The following is a 20,364-nucleotide window of genomic DNA, read 5'->3' as shown; positions in this document are numbered from 1 at the left end:
CACATGTCATCGGTTCCCAATTGCGCAGATTGATGCTCATGCTGTCGGTCACTGGATTGTCTAGTCCAGACTCGATTATTTACTGACCACCGCCATATAGCTGGAATATTGCTGAGTGTGGCGTAAAACTAAATTCACTCACTCACTGTGCAAGGGGTGGCTGCACCAGGTACATGGAGGAATGTGAAGGGCGCGCCACATCAGACTTATCGAATACTAGAACAGACTCTACACTCTCGCGACATAATCGACGCGATTTGTGCTGTTTGTTGAATTCGATTTATCACTCAGAAGATACGACTCGGTCGAATTCGACATATCGATTCGACGGGCCCACGCGTGTGAGTCCGCCATAAACAAACCACATAAGTAATCAACGAACCAGAAATCCTTTACCATAAGTGCATATAGATTCCACGGCATATACCTAAAGATAACGTTTCCGAAATACCTTTATTTTACCTCTATTCTTCTCAGTTTGTCATACATACCCTGTATATACAATCTTGAAGGGTTATTTCAACATCGTAGTTTTGTCCAACAGCCATTGTTAGATCAGCAAGCACCTCCGAGCCCCATTTTGTATCTATTTCCGTGTTGATAACAACCCTTCCACGGAACCCCAAATGATATAGGCGAAATTCTGAGTAGAATATAACATCTGCTTGTTTCTGTAGCGCAATACCAAATCTTTGATAAAAGATAGAAAGAAATGAATGTGTTGATAATTTTGCAATGGTGGAACTACATAACGGTCTTAACATTTAAAAAAAATCTGCTCATGCACAGAAAAGCAAAAGAACATCAGTTGGCAAGGGATACATATATGCGGATATTTGGTTCCCTGGGCAACACTTGAGTAAACCAAGTGTCCGGGTAAGTGAGACTGTATCAGAAAATCCATATCATATGTTTTCAGAAAGAGAGCCACGTAACTGTAGCTCTCCTATATATGTACTCAACAGAATACAGTGTCAGGAAAGGCAGCCAGTTCTGCAATAATGATATCCAAATATTGTCACTATGATACAAATAGAAACTGGTTTCAAAGAAGCAGTTAAGTATTTTGAAAGCATGGTCAGGAGAAAAGATCAAAATTTAAAATATCCTTATGAAGCTGAATCTGTACAAGTTCAACAAATAACTACAATTGTACAAAAGTTAATAGCAAGAAAAGAAATTACTTTGCCCTGCTCATAACAAGGTTTTTCAAAATTGTAGAAAAGGTAAGTATTGATCACCTTGTATCTCTAGACGGTGTCACGCTGATCTTCAGCTTGAAGTTGCTTGAAGGACCACACGGAAATGAATACCTGTCATTTATCTGCTGCAAATATACAAACAAATTTCTCAGTTAGCAGTTTTTATAGTTTCATAATTACAGATAAGATTTTGTTGTGTAAAATGGCTTGTTCTTGATTGAATCTGATTCAATTTCGTGTTCAATCGACATTACTCGAGATGAAGAAATAGAATTCAGGGAATTGATATTTTTTGTGGATGGCGACATTCTAACTCGGAGTCTGTCCATGGTAGGGGATTTGCAAGCTGTGGTCATGTATACCACGACAGTATAAATACAGAGACAAAAGATATCTTACAGGATCGTGCCACCTGAACTGTCCACAAAGATCGGCTAAACTCTCCCACGCTCCAGATGACTGACAGGTGCTGGTGACATTGTTGTAGCAGGCTCTGTAGTCAGGGTCGCAGGTGTACCTGGAGTAGGTCGCCACAGCTCCCTGGTAGTGACCATCATACATGGTGCTGGCGTCTCTCACTTCCGGGGGAGGACCACATCCTTGGAACTCTTCAGAAATATATAGCCTTGAATTCGAATCCACGTCAATAACCCGTGTTTTTGAACATTGGATCTCTCATTGCGTATGTATTCTATGTGTTACGTCAGCAGAATGGTTTTGATTTTCCATATTATTTTCAAGTCTTCATTTCCTTCTATTGTACGTAAGATAAATTACGTGCATCAATTTACAAGAATTTCCAGTATCGCTAACTGGACGTATGTATAAATATGCTCCTGTGTGCATGTGCCAAAGGTAGTTGATCCATTGGAAAAGACATTGCTTACCTGGAGCACACCTTGCAAGACCCAGTCGTGTTACTTCACATCGGTCGTTGTTGGGACATGTCTTTTGAGCGCACCGTCCGGAGAGAGACTAAAAACAAAACATGCCGTTCAAATCTAAAGAAGTCATTCAGACACCAGATGTATGACGGACACGTCTGTAAGTTCAGAAATCAGAAAATGGCATCTACTTCGTCCAATGAAGTACCCTTTTATTCCAAACAGCAACATTTCCTCATTACACATGGAAACTGAATGGTCTGCGCAATTCATCCAGTGATAGACATCATGATTTTTTGAATTCATATTTTGTATTCATTGGTTGGAAGCGTTTGCGCCTCCAACCCTTTAACCAGGCTGAATTTGTCTCTTGTGAAATTTCTCCCAAAAATATACACTTGTATATGCTTGATTATTCATAATAAACTTTCAGCCAATGATAGTCTCTTTGTATTTTGGCAACTGCAGATGACCAATGAACATAGCTGTAGCACATTATTAGCCACGTGACCATGTGGCTAATCCAAAATAATTGTCCCGTTTCACTTCATAGTAAATGCGGAAATCGATTTTTCTTAACTGATACACTTTCAATTCAAAACAATTTTACACGTAATAGAGCACACGTGTACTAGTTCACTCCATAATTTCGAATTTTTCAGAACCCGAATCCATTCCATTTTGGTAGCACCCATTAGCTCTTCCTGGAATTAAGCAAAGGGCCGACTGGTTTCCTAGAATCGGTTCAAGAGGCGTGTTCCGTAACAGTACCGAGAGTGCTGAGCGTTGAGCATACTTATTATACCGTCTCACTATGCAAACCCATATAGACGCTGGCCCGGCAGTACTACCAAATTGGACCATGTTTCCTCTGCTCGTCACAAGTACTTCATTTCCAGACATATCAAATCTTATATACTGGAGATGAGAGTACTGCAATTGCGATGCGAGTACCGATCTCTAATAGAAGCAAGTCTCTAATAGACGAAGGTGTGGTCATCGTGATGCTCTTGAAATCAGCTTTACCCCCCAAATCATCTCACGTCCGTCTCACTAAATTTCTTAATTTGCTCTTAAGTTAGGTGCCTCCAACGTTGCCTTTTTAAAAGCTTTTCGTGTTTTGAATGAATATCAACTAAACTCCGTCGAATATTTCCACTTCTTCTACTTTTGCTTTTCTTTCTTTTTGCAGAGTACATCTTGTGGTGAACTGGCCCCTCTAATAGTCAGATATTATGAGTTTCCATCAGAACAGGGCAGTGGGGCAGTGGGGCAGCCTAGTGGACAAAGCTTTCGCTCGTCACGCAGAAGGTGGTTCCCCACATGGGTACAATGTATGAGGCACACTTGTGGTCAATGATCGATGATGGAGACATGTTTGGTTTAGTGACGAGTGAGTTAAAATGTATAGCCACATCTCCAATATTTCAGCTATATCGTGACAAAAGCTATTCATACATTGATAACAAATTAATAAAATGATGTCAGAAAATATGTCGAGGAAGGAGAGTAAGAACAACTAGATTATGACAGATATAAATGTAAAATTAACATGTAAATCTAAAACAATTTTACTATAATTTCAGACAATACAATATAAACACGGGCTACAAATTGCCAACAACTGAAAGTACATCACCATACTGGAACCATTGGGACTTTTGCTTTTGCTACCTGCATGGACCACAGCTGGATTACGCAATCTCATCAAATATTTTAAACAATTAAACTATTACGATTAATAGTGGATGTTTACAAGATCACTCTTTATTAGAAGTGACAGAAGCAACTGTGCCATCATTAACCTTGGATCTATCTGAAAATACAGATTTGTATGTATTATGTTGACTTCTTAATTGATTAAATTCCTGTCTATACTGTAATTCATCTGTTTCTGAATTCTTGAATGTGGTCAGTGTTTGGTCGCCTCACCAATTGCCAGCTAGGAGAAGAAAGCAGGTGGGAAGGAGATATATTTTCTAGCTCCAGAAAAGCATAAAAGCTTAAATGGGAGTCAAAACTAAGACCCAAGAACTTGGCCTCCTTTACAACTTCGATGGGGGTGTCATTTAAAACTAGTCCTGGGTCTTTATGCAGTTTACATTTTCGGCAGAAATGTATGCAAATAGCTTTTGATTTAGAAAATTTAAAGTCGTTTGTGACCATTTGTGAGACAGATTTGAAACTGCTTCTCTATTGTATGCATATTTTTACCACGACAAGAAACATTGAAACATCCACGAAAACTAATCCAACAACTGAAAGCCTTTGAAAGACTATTTATTTTAATACTAGATTCTATATAGTACCACAGACAAAATACTGCCTTGTGGAACACCCTGATCCCGATCTCAGACTTGAATTTGCCTGTCTGTTGAAAACTCTGATACGGACTAAGGTAAACGACCACTCAAGATCAAAGAAAACTCAGTACTACGTATTGTTTAGATACCATAGCGTTTTAACAAAGGATTCCAATTATACTGAATAATCAATAGTACCTTTGTACTTCGCTTTTTACTGAAACCACATTCTATATTTGGTATCAAGTAAATGGTTTCCAGATGCCATATTCATCTATTATTTATTATTAGATCAATGGTTCTACAGTCACTCAACTTGTTAAAGATATTGGTCTGTAATGAGAAGGATCAGTACGATTCTGACCAGACCACAGTGCCATTATGCCACGAATATTGAAAATTCCTTGAAGTCCATATTTTATGCAATATATCTAGAATTGTTTCCAGACAGATTCAGTTAAATGCTGATATTGCATATTATCAGTCCCTGTTGGGGTATCGTGAGCTTGCTCACAGGCGGTATGTAGCTCATGTAGTGTAATTCACAACTGTCGGAGCTAATATATACTCATTCAAAAAAGAATGGGAACACCCTTTACATTGTATACTTCGTCTTTAATGTAAACTGTAACAATAAATGAAGCACCAAAGCAACGTAAAGAGGTTTTTTTTTCGGCAATGCAGATGTTAAGTTCCAACACGTGTACTTGAAACCTGTTATGATTTCATACTGGTTGCGTTTTGGCGCCCGTCATTTATTACCAGAAACATTTAAAAATTTGTTCAAATGGAAACATGGATATCGCAGAATCTGAGTGTATCTGCCACGGGACAAAACGTGCATTACATGATTACTGAGAAACAACTGCGCCCATGGGTATAAAAGTTTGTATATGGAGTTTCAGACATTTCGGGCACCCGTGAAGAGCCACCTCCTCGTGGTGGGTGCTGGGTAACGCTAAGCGCTTTTTGACCCCCCGTTGTGGACCCGGGGGTATATTTGGTCCACCAACCCGTTTGCCGTGGGTTGCGCCCCTGTGTCGGTGGAGGACGGGATTTTGGTGGTTGAGGGCACTGGAGCCAGGAACTATTCAATATTGGCACCCGTTTCATATGAAGAGCCACCTCCTCGTGGTGGGTGCTGAACGGTAACGCATCCATAAAAAGTGGCGGTCCGCTCTTCAACCCCCGTTGTTAACAGGGTTACCCGGGGTATATTTTTGAATACCCTGTGCCACCAACCCGTTTGCCGTGGCTCTTCAACCCCGTTGCGCCCCTGTGTCGGTGGAGGAAGGGATTCTGGTGGTTGAGGGCATAGGAACCAGGAACAGGGTTCCTATTGCCCAACACACCACTTCGGCCCTAACTTCACCTAGACGGGTGGTTGAATGGGCCCGGTTCAACCAATCGGCTGGTCACGCCAAGCCCTGATCATTACATTATGTAATGTTGCACAAAATTTTGAAAATTGTAACATACTATTTTTAAGTCTTGGCGAATTTTTAGAATTTCAAATACACACTTTCATGTTTTTGCCTAGAGTCGTATGCCCAGAAGGCGGTGGCTCATGGGCCAATCAGGTGGAATTATTACTTTTGTATTATTCTGCTTGCGTATATCATCCGGGTATCCTTGGTGCTGCAGGCTGGAAACCCGCCTGTTTTTAGCATTGTCCTTGTGATACTCCGTGGAGGGTGGGGAGCTCGGATGATGAAACAATATAAACTTACCATGGCTTACGAAACCCCCTAAAAAACCCAAAACGTCCTCTTGATACTACTGATCCTGATGTTAACGACCAAAGACTGTCCACATCCATTGACTACTGGCCACCTTTTATTGTAATTGAGACCATTGACAATACTCCATTAAAACTGAACCCTTTTGCCGTATCAAAAGGCATACAAGGCATTGCAGGAGATGTCAGAAACGTTAAACGTTTACGGACAGGCTCTTTACTTGTTGAATGCAGTAAGAGGCAACAGGCAACCAACCTCCTGTCAACTAAATCCTTTGTCGGCATTCCCGTATCAGTCTCTGCCCACCGAACGCTTAACACCAGCAAGGGCATAGTTAGAGACCGAGACCGACTTTTTGCTGATATGATGGAAATTGATATTGCCTCCGAGATGAAGGACCAAGGTGTGATATTTGTCAAACGTTTCACTACCCGAAAAAACAACCAGATCCAACAAACCAACACCTATTTGTTTTCATTTTCAACTCCAACTGCTCCTAAATCAATAAAGGCTGGTTACTGTCACATCAAAGTGGAAACGTATATTCCGAATCCACTGAGATGTTTCAAGTGCCAAAAGTATGGTCATGGTGTAAACACCTGCACATTGTCTGTTGTGTGTGCTCACTGCGGTGAGAAGACCCACACAACAGAAGATTGTGACAGTAATTACAAAAAATGCACCAATTGTTCAGGAGACCATTCCTCTTTCTCTAAAGAGTGTCCGATTTGGAAGCACCAGATGGAAATAAACAGGATCAAATTTACTCAAAATATTAGCTTTGCCGAAGCGAAACAACTTGTTCCAAGATGCGACCCACAAGAAACATATGCTTCAAAAACCAAAACACCATCTGAGCCATCCACTAAAGAGTCTAAATCTTCTTCAGGTTCCCAAACAAACTTGACTTGGGTGAACACCGATTCTCCACAGATTTTCTCACCCGAAATATCCACTCAGACTGCTGAGCCACTTCCTGGCATGTCACAAAGTCAATCAGGGTCAGCTTCTGATCATGATTCATCATCACAGCCGCCCACAAGGTCTCAATCGTTGTCTAATGTACAGCAAATTCCTAGAGGAAAAAATAAACCTAAGCCTGATTATTCAAAAAAGCAAAGTGGCAGAGCCCCAAAAGGGTCCGAAAATAAAATCAAACTTTATAACAAATATGGATCACTTGAGGACATGGACGTGTCCGAAAACGTCCATTCTAGGGCACAAAGCTGGTCGCCCTCCAAAACAGTGCGGGGTAGATCCCCAATAAATCCCCTAGAAGATAGTTTATTCCAATAACATCGTACAGTGGAATTGCAGAGGACTACGGCATAATTACAATGAGTTACAGTTATTAGTCCAGGATTGTATGCCGTCAGCATTTTGTCTGCAGGAGACTTATTTAAAGCAGACAGATCCTTTTGACCTACGTCATTTCAATGCTTATCATTATTTCTCACCTCCAGGTGACAGGGCCACTGGAGGATCTTCAATCCTAGTCAAACAGACTGTTATCCATAGCCCTATTACACTTACTTCTAATCTTCAAGCAGTTGCAGTGCGACTCACTTTACACGTTGCATTTACATTATGCTCTTTGTATATCTCACCGTCTTCAGTCATTCAGAAGACTGATCTTCAAACTCTGTATGACCAACTACCAAAACCCTGTATTATTATGGGGGACTTAAATGGCCACAACCCACTTTGGGGTGGTACAACTACTAATGCTAAAGGTAAACTGTTAGAAGAGTTCTGTTCAGATAATGATTTATGCATATACAATGACGGTTCCAACACCTATTTACATCCTGGCACTGGAACTTATTCGGCGCTTGATTTATCAATCATGGATTCAAACCTACTGAATGAATTTGAATGGTCAGTTCACGATGACCTCTGTGGAAGTGACCATTTTCCTACAATTCTAACATCCGTGAACCCATCTGATATTACCCCATCTTCAAGATGGAATTTTAAAAAGGCTAACTGGCCTTTGTATCAAGCTCTGTGTTGTAACAGACTTAAACCTGAACTTTTTATAGAAAGTCCTGATCCTATAAAGATTTCTCTGATGAACTAATTAACATTGCTGATGAGTGTATCCCCAAATCCTCTGCAATTCCACACATACGAAAACCATGGTTCAACAATGAGTGCAAACAGGCTAGGAAGGCACGGAAGAAAGCTGAGAATTATTTCCGTCGCCATCCTATGGTCCATAATTTGAATAAATTTAAAATTTTAAATGCTAAGGCACGGCGTACCTTCAAGCAAAGTAAACGTCAATCCTGGCGAAATTATGTATCAAAAATAAATTCACGAACGCCGATATCAAAAGTATGGAATATGATCCAGAAAATAAAAGGTAAGGGTTCTAGATCTAGCATTAATCATCTTAAAGATGGAGACGAATTATTAACTAGTAAATCTGATATTGCAAATAAACTTGGAGAAACTTTGGCCAAACACTCTTCCTCATCGAATTATCAACCTCAATTCCAAAATTATAAAAAACAACAGGAAAAGAAAACTATTAATTTCAATTCAGATAATGGGGAAGATTACAATGAACTATTTTCTATTCATGAGCTTCATACTGCTCTTGACCAGGCTCACGATACTGCTACAGGGGCTGATAACATACATTATCAGCTTCTGAAGCACTTACCGGAATCATGTTTAGAGACCCTCTTAAACATTTTTGATGATATTTGGACATCTGGAAATTTCCCTTCTTCATGGCGCGATGCTATTATTGTTCCCATCCCTAAACCTGGACGTGACCATACTGATCCTTCGAATTATCGACCGATCTCACTAACTAGCTGTGTTTGCAAGACCATGGAACGCATGATAAATAATCGACTTGTTTGGTACTTGGAAACCAATAACCTTATAACGGATATTCAATGTGGTTTCCGTAAAAACAGAAGTACTATCGATCATTTAGTGCGTTTAGAATCCTTTGTTAAAAATGCCATTATTCAAAAACAACATGCAGTGTCGATCTTTTTCGATTTAGAAAAAGCATATGACACTACTTGGAAACATGGGATTTTAAGAGATTTACACGATTTTGGATTGCGAGGCCGTTTGCCTCAATTCATATCCAAGTTTTTAACTGACAGGCAATTTCAAGTCCGCGTGGGTTCTACCCTGTCTGATCATTACAATCAGGATCAGGGTGTTCCACAAGGCAGCATTTTGTCTGTCACACTTTTTAGCGTCAAGATAAATAGTTTGTCCAAGGTTTTAAATGATTCAATCGATGGGTCGCTGTTTGTGGATGATTTTAATATTTCTTGTCGTGGTAAAAATATGCATACTATTGAACGGCAGTTGCCACTGTGTTTAAACAAAATAAATAAATGGTGTCTTGAAAACGGCTTTAAATTTTCTAAGTCAAAAACTAATTGTATACACTTCTGTAGAAAATATAAACCACACCCAGAACTAAATTTAAATGGCAGTCCAATCAAAGTTGTCAAGGAGGCCAAGTTCTTGGGTCTAATTTTCGACTCCCATTTAACTTTTCTGCCGCATATTAAATCCCTTAAAAATAAATGCCTGAAGGCACTGGACTTATTGAAAATAGTTTCTAATTCAAAGTGGGGAAGGGATCATACTACCCTCCTACACCAATATAGATCACTAGTCCGCTCCAAACTTGATTATGGCCCCATCGTATATTGTGGAGCCTGTAAAAGCAACCTAAAACTATTAGATTCTGTCCACCACCAAGGTCTGAGACTTTGTCTTGGGTCATTCAGAACATCTCCTGTTGACAGTCTCTACGTCGAGGCAGATGAACCATCTCTTACCCAACGCCGTATAAAATTATCATTACAATATATTACAAAACTATATTCTAACGAGTCTAATCCTGCATTTCACTGCATCTTTAATCCTCTTTATGAGGATTTGTACAACAAGAAATCTTCTCTTGTTCCGCCTCTTGGGCTCAGGATTAAGCCATTCATTACTGCTGCCGGCATTGAGCTTGAAAATATATCTCCTTCCCCGTCTTCTTTCTTCTCCTCCTTGGCAATTGGTTAGGCCACAAGTCGACCTAACACTCACTAAATTTAAAAAATCAGACACTAATGACTTTCTATATAAACAAGAATATAATCAATTGGCATTTCTGGGAAAACAACGGCCTATTTTGCTGCTAAGGCATCACTCAACAAATCTGTGACACCACTTCTTATCCCCTACTCTGATTACAAAGCTAGCATTAGAACTTACATCCGTGATCTGATGCAAAAGAAGTAGAACGCCCAAGTAGGTATCCATAAATTACATGCAATAAAACCAACTATCGGTTACACCTACTTGGGTTGTCAGTCCAGATTTGAAGAGGTCATCATACGACGATGTTGTATTGGCCACACAAGATATACTCATGAGTACCTAGTGAAAGGTGAGGATCCTCCGTTTAATATCCCTTGTGATGAACGATTCACGGTCAAGCATGTCATGCTTGACTGTGTTGAATATTCCATCACAAGGGATATCTATTTTAAATCACGAACTATGAAGGATCGTTTTAGTAATGTCAGTTCTCATTTAATTATTGCATTTTTAAAAGAATTAGATTTGTTAAATGATTTGTAAATAGATATATGGTATTTTAAACATGGTAGTATAAATTTGCAACTGCGATTGTTAGTGGCTGTATCCTCGAAGGGGGTTAAAGTATCGTAAAATTATTGTCCTCTGAAGAGGGTACGTAAGTTCCAAAGCTTTCAAAGTTAATTTTTTGCTTACCCGATTTTGAAACGTAGTATATTTGTTCCTTTAAATTTCGGCTAAACTTGTCCTACAATCGCCAGCGGCTGAAGGGATGGTGTAAATCCAACTAGGGTCCATGCAGGTAGCAAAGGCACTGTAAGTCCCCATGGTCCCTAGTATGGTGATATACCTTCAGTTGTTGGCGATCTATAGCCCATTTTTACATTGTATTGTCCAGAAATAATTGTTTACTTTTAAAGACATATGCTAGCTAGTTTTAACTCAATCTGTGATAATCTAGTGGTTTTACTGTTCTTCGTTGACAGGGTTGTATATATTATATGTATGTATTATGAATTTAGAACTAGTTTTAGTCACGATATGGCTGAAATATTGCCGATGTGACTTTAAATCTTAACTCATTCACTCACTTACTCTATCATGTCTTCAGGCCATTAAAACAATTTCCTGTCAACATCCACTTTTAATTGAAATTGTTGAATTGTATAATGATCTTGCTACTGGCAAATACGACATACAGTATACCCTGGTTATAATGCCACCGTTTGTCCAGGGGAAAATATGGCATCATATCCAGGGTGGCATTATAACCAGATAGGACAGTTAGAGGTTTGGGTGACTATTGCGATTGCAACAGTCTATTGCAACATACTATTGTGATAGCGATAGTCTATTGCAACCAACAATTGCAATACTGTTTTTTCTCTCTGAATTGTCTCATTTGAAGTAATTTCACAAATTAATGTATAATTTATATGAAATAAAAACAAGTTGAAGTAGTTTCTAACAAAAACTTGAAACCCAGATCAAGTAAACAGTTAAAACATAAACTCTATGAAGCTGCAAGCCCGCACCAAAACAATAAAAATACAAAACAACATAAATATTTTATAAAAATAAAGTCAATTACTAAGCTATCGATAGTCACACATACTATCGATGCATCAATAGGTTTTCGTGTCAACAATCGATTAATTGCTATTACAGTCCTAGTTAGAGGCCCTATTGAATCAACAAGGTGATTGAGCTGATGTATCCTGTAATGAACCTTAAATGATAATCCCAGCGTCTTGGGGCTGCAGGTGACTTGTTGTTGTAGGTGGCAGGAAGTGTCCACATGTGTTATTCCATCTGGGATTAATGAGTTTGGTCAATTAATTTGAGTCATGTCAGCTAACCAATTAAGGTATGTATACTACATGCAGCCAGTGTAATTGACATTATAACCAGGGGAAAATGACTTTTTGTTCGAAAAACAATTGGCATATAGCATTATATCCAGTCTGGCATTATAACCAGGGGAATTATAACCAGGGTGTACTCATCTGCTGGGTACCAAGTGATGTTGGAATTTCTGTTAACACAATGGCTGCTGCTGCTAAAGGCAGCACTCAACAAGTATGTGACGCCACTTCTAATTCCGCACAGTGATTATAAACCTGTTATTAGATGTTACATCAGGGATCTGATATGAAAGAAGTGTGACACCAAAGTAGGTATAAATACGTTACATGCTATTCAACCAGCTATCGGTTACTCCTACTTTGGCTGTCCGTCCAGATTTGAAGAAGTCATTTTAAGACCATGCCGTGTGGGCCATACTAAATATACTCACAAGTACCTGCTGAAAGGTGAGGATCCTCCGTTTTGTATCCCTTGTGATGGAAGAATCACAGTCAAGCATGTCCTGCTTGACTGCATTGATTATTCCTTCACAAGGGATAAATAGTTCAAATAATCTTCTACGAAAGATCTTTTAAATAGAATTATTTCTCAATTAATTATTACCTTTTTAAAATAAATTGAATTAATTGATAAATTTTGATGTTATTTATATCTAGGCAGAATTTGATAATGAAATGTGATTGATTGTGGCTATACTCTGGATGGGGGTTGAAGCACTGTAAAACTATTGTCCTCCTCAGGGGGTATATAAGCCCACATCTTTCAAAGAATATTCTGTTCTATCACCGTTTTTAATTGCAGTATATTTGTATATTTTAGATATATGGCTGACATTGCCTACAACAGTTGAAGGAATGGTACAAATCCTGCTGAGGAACCACGCAGGTAGCACAAGTATTGTAAGTCCCCTCGATCCCTAGTGTGGTGGCCTTTTGTTGCTAGCGATCTCATTCGATAATATATTTTTTACATGCTCACAAACTAGTTTTAAAATTATGTGATAATCTAGTTGTTGTACTATCCTTCGATGACAGCTTTCTGTGAATCGTTCTTAGATTTATTTTTACGATATGGCTGTAATATTGCCGATGTGATGTAAACGTTTAACTCACTCACTCACTCACTAGTAAACACAATCTGGACAATGGTGATAGTATCAATCAATCAAGTATATTTCGTAACAAGGCCTTACAATACAAAATAAACAAGTGTAATTATAAGATAGTGTCAATTGACAGTCACAGTCATATGTATAAAGAACGCAATGACAATGCTTTCTAAATGTAAGTAGAACAATTTGTTGCTGTTGACAAATTGGTACATGATAGTGTGTTTAGAAAGTATTGCTGATCTATGCAATTTGGTAATGCTTTAAAAAACTTACAGCGCAAGTCATAATAATTTTACATTCCAAAAGGAAATAAAATTCATTTTCTACAAAGTTATCATTACAAATATTACAAAGTGTTTGGTGCCTCGGAACTCCATCAAATCTACCGGTATTTATATATATTTGAAGTGCACCGATTCGTAACATTGTTATTCTCCGCGTCGCATCTTTAGATTTCAATAAAGTTAAATATTGTTCAATGCAAAATACACTTTTGATACTTGAATAAACATCAAGCGATGAACATTTGTGAATTTGTGGAAATATGATTTGCTTTTGACAATCACCAACTCTTACATGAAAATCTTTCAAAAACTGTTCCTCGTTGCAGTATTTCGGACAAAATATACCCACGTTTTCCTACCAACTTTGTCTAAATTGTGCAACATAATATATCACTGCTTTGGATTTCTATCCTTTCGTAAGTGTAAAAGTTTGAACCAATACCTCATAACACGTAATAAACTATCAACATTAATATAATTTCTACCACATGCCGCCAAAACAGCCGCGTTAGAGTATTTATAACTTACACCCAACACATACTTACAAAACTGTATGTGAAATTGTTCAATAACATACCATTTCTGAAAACCCCATATTTCCGAAGCGTACAAAATAATCGGCTTTATCTGAACGTCAAAGATTTTGAACAAAATAGTTGGAGAAACATTTTTAAGTCTCCTACCAAAAAATTTAACTGAGAACAAGGCGTTATTCGCTTTATTTACCAGATTTTGAACCGATTTAGACCATGAAAGTCTATTTGAAAAAAATAGACCTAAATAATTATAATATGTAGAAACATTTAACTTATGATCACCAAAGTACAATGATTCATTCCGCCTTAATTTACCACCATTTCCAAAGACTAACACCTCTGTTTTCTCAAAATTTACAAACCCCATTTTTTTTTTTTACAAAACTCTAATAATAGATTGATCTTCCTCTGAAGACTAATGGCAGAATCCGCAAACAAACATAAATCATCTGCATACAGTAGCAAATACAATTTCATAAACTCTGGATCAATAAATATGCCCCTGTCACCACAGGTAATTTATTTCCGTATTAAACTGATTAACAAACAGCGCAAATAACAGAGGACTTAAAATTCAGTCTTGCCGAACCCCACTCAAAGAATCAAAATATTCCGAAACGTTTAAATTATTTAATTTAACACTAGCCTTTGTCTTTGAATACATGTCTCTAATGATACTGAACGTAGAACCATGGACACTATTAGAGACAGAACAAACCAAAGAAGATCTCTATTAACTGAATCGAACGCCTTACGGAAATCCACAAATAAACAATAAAATCTACCTCCTGTTTTTAAATAGCCTTTACGGAAGCTTCCTTGACTCTCAGGGTACGTCTAACACGTCAACAACCTCTTTCAAACGCCTGTTCAAAGTGGAAGTAAAAACTTTGCCACAAATATCCATAAGAGAGATACCACGATAATTATTTACTTGATGAATGCTTCCTTTTTTATGCAATGGAAATATAATACATAGTGACCACTGATCTGGAAATTTACCTTACCTAAAAATGACATTAAACAAAGTACAGAAATATGACTGCAAAACAATTTTATTACCATTAACCATCTCACATGGAATGTCATTTGGACCAGGCCCCGATTTCTCGAAACAAACTTAAGTCTGAGTTTTGACTTAAGTAAGAGTTTTTACTCAAATTTGAGAAAAAGCAGGAAAATGCATTTCCCAGAATGAGCTGAAATCGATATTACACTCAAACATAGTTGACAATTTGAGTTGGGTAGATAGGCTACTTAAGTTGTTTGGGCTTTTTTGTTAAAAAAAAGCAGTTCAGTTAAAAAATCAGCTGTTTCAAATTGTCAAACTCAGTTTGAAATTTGAGTAAAAACTTAAGTCTTTTCGAGAAATCGGGGCCAGGACTTTTACAAAGCTACCAAGAGCAAACTCCACCTCTTGAATACTTATGTCCCTGTTCACAATATTATTTATATCATCATCATTACAGATTTCACAGACGGATTCTTACACATCATGAATGACAATGAAATCCTTTGTAAAGGGTAAAAAATCTTCATCAATATGAATATCTTGAATATTTATAACATCTTGAAAATATTCAACCCATGACAAACAGTTAATTGATGCTGCAGATTAACATGAAGCGCTACTAAAATGTCTCACATGAGACCAAAAAGATTTAACCCTTTTACCACAAGAGAAAATCTGATAATATAGAGTTGGTTATTTATATTGTATATTCTTCCTTCTTGTGACGACAAAGTTCTCTTAATTTGTTTCGAACTTTATGAAACCCTTGAAGGTGAGAAAATCCTTAGACAGACGAAATCTATCCAAAAGTTCATATTTATCATGTTTTTAATTTACAGTCTTGATCAAACCATTGTTGTTTATGATTACCCCGTTTCCTCACAGCGTTTGAGTTCATTCCACAAGAAGATACAGTTTTTTTGGATAATGTCTGTATTGTAAGTCCCCTCGATTCCTTGTGTGGTGGTCTAGTTTTGTTGCTAGCGATCTCCAGCCCCTTTTATAGTGTGTACGTCATTCGATAATTTATATTTTTTACATGCTCACAAACTAGTTTTAAAATTATGTGATAATCTAGTTGTTGTACTATCCTTCGATGACAGCTTTCTATAAATCCTTCTTAGATTTATTTTTACGATATGGCTGTAATATTGCCGATGTGACGTAAATTTCAACTCAGTCACTAGTAAAAACAATCTCGACAATGGTGATAGTAATGAACAAATGTTTCAACCAAATAATGACGTCAAAAGCCGACCAAACTGGCATTAGGTGGATATGGCCATATTATTCCATAATAACATAGATGTTGATAATTTACTAAGAAAGTGTAATCCCTAATATAACATATGTTACGATGTTGATAATGTTTACACGTGTAAGGAATGAGCTGACTCAATACTGTATGATGATGCTGATATCAAGAATGAGGTCAGTAAGTTAGGTGATGAGGAACTCCAACTCACACCCGGAAGACACGTAACACTCGTAAACCTAGTCAGCCCTGGTTCAACAGAGAATGCAGAAATATGAGGAGACTATCGTAAAGCAAAACGGCGTTATAGAAAAGGAAGAAAGCGTGTTAATTCTTCTCGTTATCGTCATCATGGACATTTATATAAAAATGCCTAAACAAACATATTAAAACATACAAAGATGAAACAAGCAATATGTTCTTAATACGAAATCAATATAAATATTCTGCCAAGAAATTCGGGAAATCCCCTAACACACACATACACACACACAAAAATGAAAACAAGTTTCATAGTCCAAAACATATTAACGAGAAGTGCCACGATGATTCCCACGAAGTGCCAAATGACATTGATGATGATGTTTTTACATTACCTTACGATAATACTATATTGAATAAAGATATTACCGCGGAAGACATAGCCTTAGCGATAAACAAACTAGAACGTAACAAATCAGTAGGCATAGACCAGAATGAAAATAACTACTGGATTCTATGTGACGGTTATGTTTCAAGTTTTAATTTGATTTTTTCATCTGGCATTATGCCAGGAGCCTGATTAGCGGGGGTCATTCGGCTTATTTACAATATCCCTTCAGATCCCAACTCATACCGGCCAATTATCATTGTTATATTAGTTGTTTAGCAGTAGTTTGGCAACTGAGGTAACACGATGTTTGCAGTGGGGAGGCAACGCCCTTGAACGGGATGCCCTGTAATTAAAGAAAGCACCAACCTTTGGCCAATGTTGAATATCACTGAAGAGGAATCCCTTTCTGTCAACAACGTTAGCAGTATCACTACTGTTTCTGTTCAGTAGGCAGGTGCGCGTTTTCATGTCAAATCCAAAGGACAGACATGCTGAGGACACGAGACATGCTGATGCACAGGTGTAGATAGATTCACTTCTGAACTTTCTAAACACTTCGTGTTCCATATATTTGTCGCTGTGAACAGAATCCACGTCCAAACAGTTGTTACCTTTGGCCAACTTTATGATTCCTAAAGCCAGGAAAACGAATTCGCTATGGTGAGAGCACATTTTCACCACCTGGACCTTTAATGCTCAAGCTGCTACTGATATTTCTTACTATTAATAAGCTATTTTAACACTACCAATAACTCCGCCTCTTTTAAGACATACATTCAAGATTAAGGTTTAAGCTGGGAATACCAATACAAGAAACGACAAATGTGGAATGTTTCCCTTGACAGCAAACAGTATGTTGTGATGCGTATCAATTATATCAAATGTATTGAATGCGTTGCAAATCCCAGGGCTCTAAATAAATTAATGCATTATTCATAATGTCGTGAGTCCTCCCCGACAGTATGTTGTGAGGCGTATCAAATGTATTGAATGCGGTGCAAATGCCAGGGCTCTAAAATATCACTGCATTATTATTAATGTCGTAGGCCCTTCCCGACGAGAAGTTAATGTGGACTGAGGCGGTGATAATAAGGTTAAAAGGCTTTATTGTCTGCAGAAACATACAGTCATGGAATAAAGTAACTGTGCATTACTTGATGTAATGCCATTTTGTAATGCAAAAGGATGATTACATGATTTGTGGTATTTTCCTTAATCACTGTTTAACTATTCACAAGATATTATCGAAATCTGTATGATTTGACACTAGGTATCGTGACACGCCCTTGAAGTGATGTGGTGTCAAAAGTCAGTTCGCAAGTTCAATATCGTATGTGTCCACCATTGGCGTTGATGCAGGCTTGACAACGATGACGCATAGACGATACAAAGCGATTAAAGAAAGCTTAGGGATGTTGATCCATGTCTGAACCAACGATTGTCCCAATTAAGCTAACGTTAATGGCTGATTCTGGTCTTGACGTGAACGTCGCTCCATTTCATGCCAAGCGTGCTCGATAACGGACAGGTTTGTGGAAACAGCTGACCAGGGGAGTACCGGAATGTTTGCTGTCCCAGGAATCTGTCACAAACCCCAGCAACATGTGGACGGGCATCTTGCTGAAGCGTGAAGTTACGTCTCTGTCCTTGAATGAACGGCTGCACATGAGGCCCAACGATTTAATCCCTGTATCGCAGACTTGTCAGATCGCCATTGACAATGACAAGTTGTCCGACCATGAGATGCGATGCTTCCCTATACCATAACGCCGTCGCCACCAAACTGTCGACGTTGAAAAAAGCACGCGTCAGCATACCGTTCACCTCGCCGTCTGTACACCCATGCCCTACCATCCAGTCCAGATGAAATCTCGACTCGTCAGTGAACAAATCACCATCCCAATCTTGTACCCTGTACCGTAGATGCTGTCTGCACCAGGCTGTGACGTTGGGGCAACTTTGGACGTATTACAGGCCTTCGGGGCAGGATGTTGTGCTCCCTTCGTCGGTTCCGTACAGTCCTGGAACTGATTGGACATAAGCCAACAACGGTCCGAGAAGTCAATATGGCTTTACGAAGCCATGAATGAATGACAGGAGCAGTCACACTGGCAGTCTGGAATCGATTCATTAGATGGATCAGCCGAATGTGGTGGTTGTTTTGCTGACGTGACGCCACGCGTGGACGGCCGGTCAGGGGCAAATCGCTCGTGTTCCCATTATATTGAAAACGTCTCCATATAGATGAGATCGTTTTTGATTGACACCAACATGTCTGGCCACTTCATTTTGGGACATTCCAGTCTCCAGCCTACCCACGGCGCAAAGGCGCTACTTTTCCGTAAGCCATGGCAGGACGTACGCGCAGTTTAGGTTGCAATTAACGTGTTTTCCAGAGGCTGGAGAATACTCAACCGTTCAATTTTCAACATTAGGTGTGTGAACTTCAGGTGTCAATAAGCATGCAAAGTGCTCGTGCTACGCGCGATACGTGGCATTGCATGGAAAGTGCTTTGCTATATGTTTATTTAGGGTTCTTTTCAAATAATTTTTCTTTTATGTAATTTTTATCATGCACCGTTACTTGAGTGAGTGAGTTAAACTTTATAGTCGCTTTGGCAACATTTCAGTCATATCGTGACTAAAAAGTTTATACTTAAATAATTTATAATGTTATATTTTAGAATCACAGGACCAAAAACCGGATACTAAACCATTGAAATAATCGTAAATACAGTAGGAAATACATGCCGTGACCGGATTTACGTATGTTTTCAGATATTTCCTAACTTCGGGCATATATTTCATATGAACCTATACCTTTGAAACATATGCCCATCGTTCATTTTCATATGCACAAGCACCTCGTTCATGTATGCCCTGACCGGATTGTCAGGGATTTCCAAACATGAATTGCAAAACAGATACCCCGGTAAATACATGATCATAGAGTATTTCCAATGCATTCCTTTGAATTTCAATGGGTGCTGAAATTTCCGATTTCGTTCTAAGTTTACTCGGGTTGGAAACATGTGAATTTACTTAGGTAGGGAAACACATGTAAATTTGCGAATTTGCAAATATTTACACACCTTAGATATTTATGTATCATACCGGATTTCAGGGGTATGTATATGAACGGTTCATACACCTTCATGTTACCTGTACTCAAGCAAGATGATCATATATATCCATCATGTGAAGTACTTGGTTCATGTAATTTCATTTTCACACGTTTTAATACGTTTGGAATCAACGTTCACATGACCTCAATATTCTTATCACCAAAAGAGCCTGACAAAGAAAGCAGTATTACACAAGCTAACACGCCTTATCAAGCTGCACTCGCTCTTGCTACCAGTATCAGTTACGCCTTGTCTGTGGTGTTGGCAAATCTTGTGAGGTGCATGATTCGAGGGATTAAAAGGTTCAGTGGTGAACAAAGGGCGATGCGTTGCCCCTTTGTCCTCGCAAGTGTCCCTAGCTGTCCAAATAGAATAGCCCTT

At 38.5% G+C, this 20,364-nt stretch overlaps 1 protein-coding gene across 1 annotated transcript; it reads right to left on the bottom strand.

Moving 5' to 3' along the window:
* Nucleotides 1-357: 357 nt before the first annotated feature.
* On the bottom strand, nucleotides 358-17,525 carry LOC124284154. Its single transcript, XM_046720218.1, has 4 exons — nucleotides 17,225-17,525; nucleotides 2,090-2,177; nucleotides 1,602-1,810; nucleotides 358-1,327 (listed from the first exon to the last, which is right to left on the bottom strand). The coding sequence occupies exons 1-4, from the start codon at nucleotides 17,423-17,425 to the stop codon at nucleotides 1,238-1,240; spliced, it is 588 nt and encodes a 195-aa protein (XP_046576174.1). The 5' UTR covers nucleotides 17,426-17,525; the 3' UTR covers nucleotides 358-1,237.
* Nucleotides 17,526-20,364: the final 2,839 nt, after the last annotated feature.

Source organism: Haliotis rubra, unplaced genomic scaffold, assembly GCF_003918875.1.
Source record: "Haliotis rubra isolate DU_JTF1 unplaced genomic scaffold, ASM391887v1 Scf11, whole genome shotgun sequence".
In the NCBI taxonomy this organism is placed as follows: domain Eukaryota; kingdom Metazoa; phylum Mollusca; class Gastropoda; order Lepetellida; family Haliotidae; genus Haliotis; species Haliotis rubra.
The sequence above is the reverse complement of the archived record's forward strand: the minus strand, read 5'-3'. Positions and strand labels throughout refer to the sequence as shown.

What these genes read in the sequence shown, in the direction of transcription:
- LOC124284154 (XM_046720218.1), bottom strand. Translation starts at nt 17,425, where the DNA reads ATGGAACACGAAGTGTTTAGAAAGTTCAGAAGTGAATCTATCTACACC. An exon ending in TCTTGCAAGGTGTGCTCCAG is followed by an intron (nt 1,811 to 2,089) that starts GTAAGCAATGTC and finishes ATATTTCTGAAG; the next exon opens with AGTTCCAAGGATGTGGTCCT. An exon ending in AGTTCAGGTGGCACGATCCT is followed by an intron (nt 1,328 to 1,601) that starts GTAAGATATCTT and finishes GTATATTTGCAG; the next exon opens with CAGATAAATGACAGGTATTC.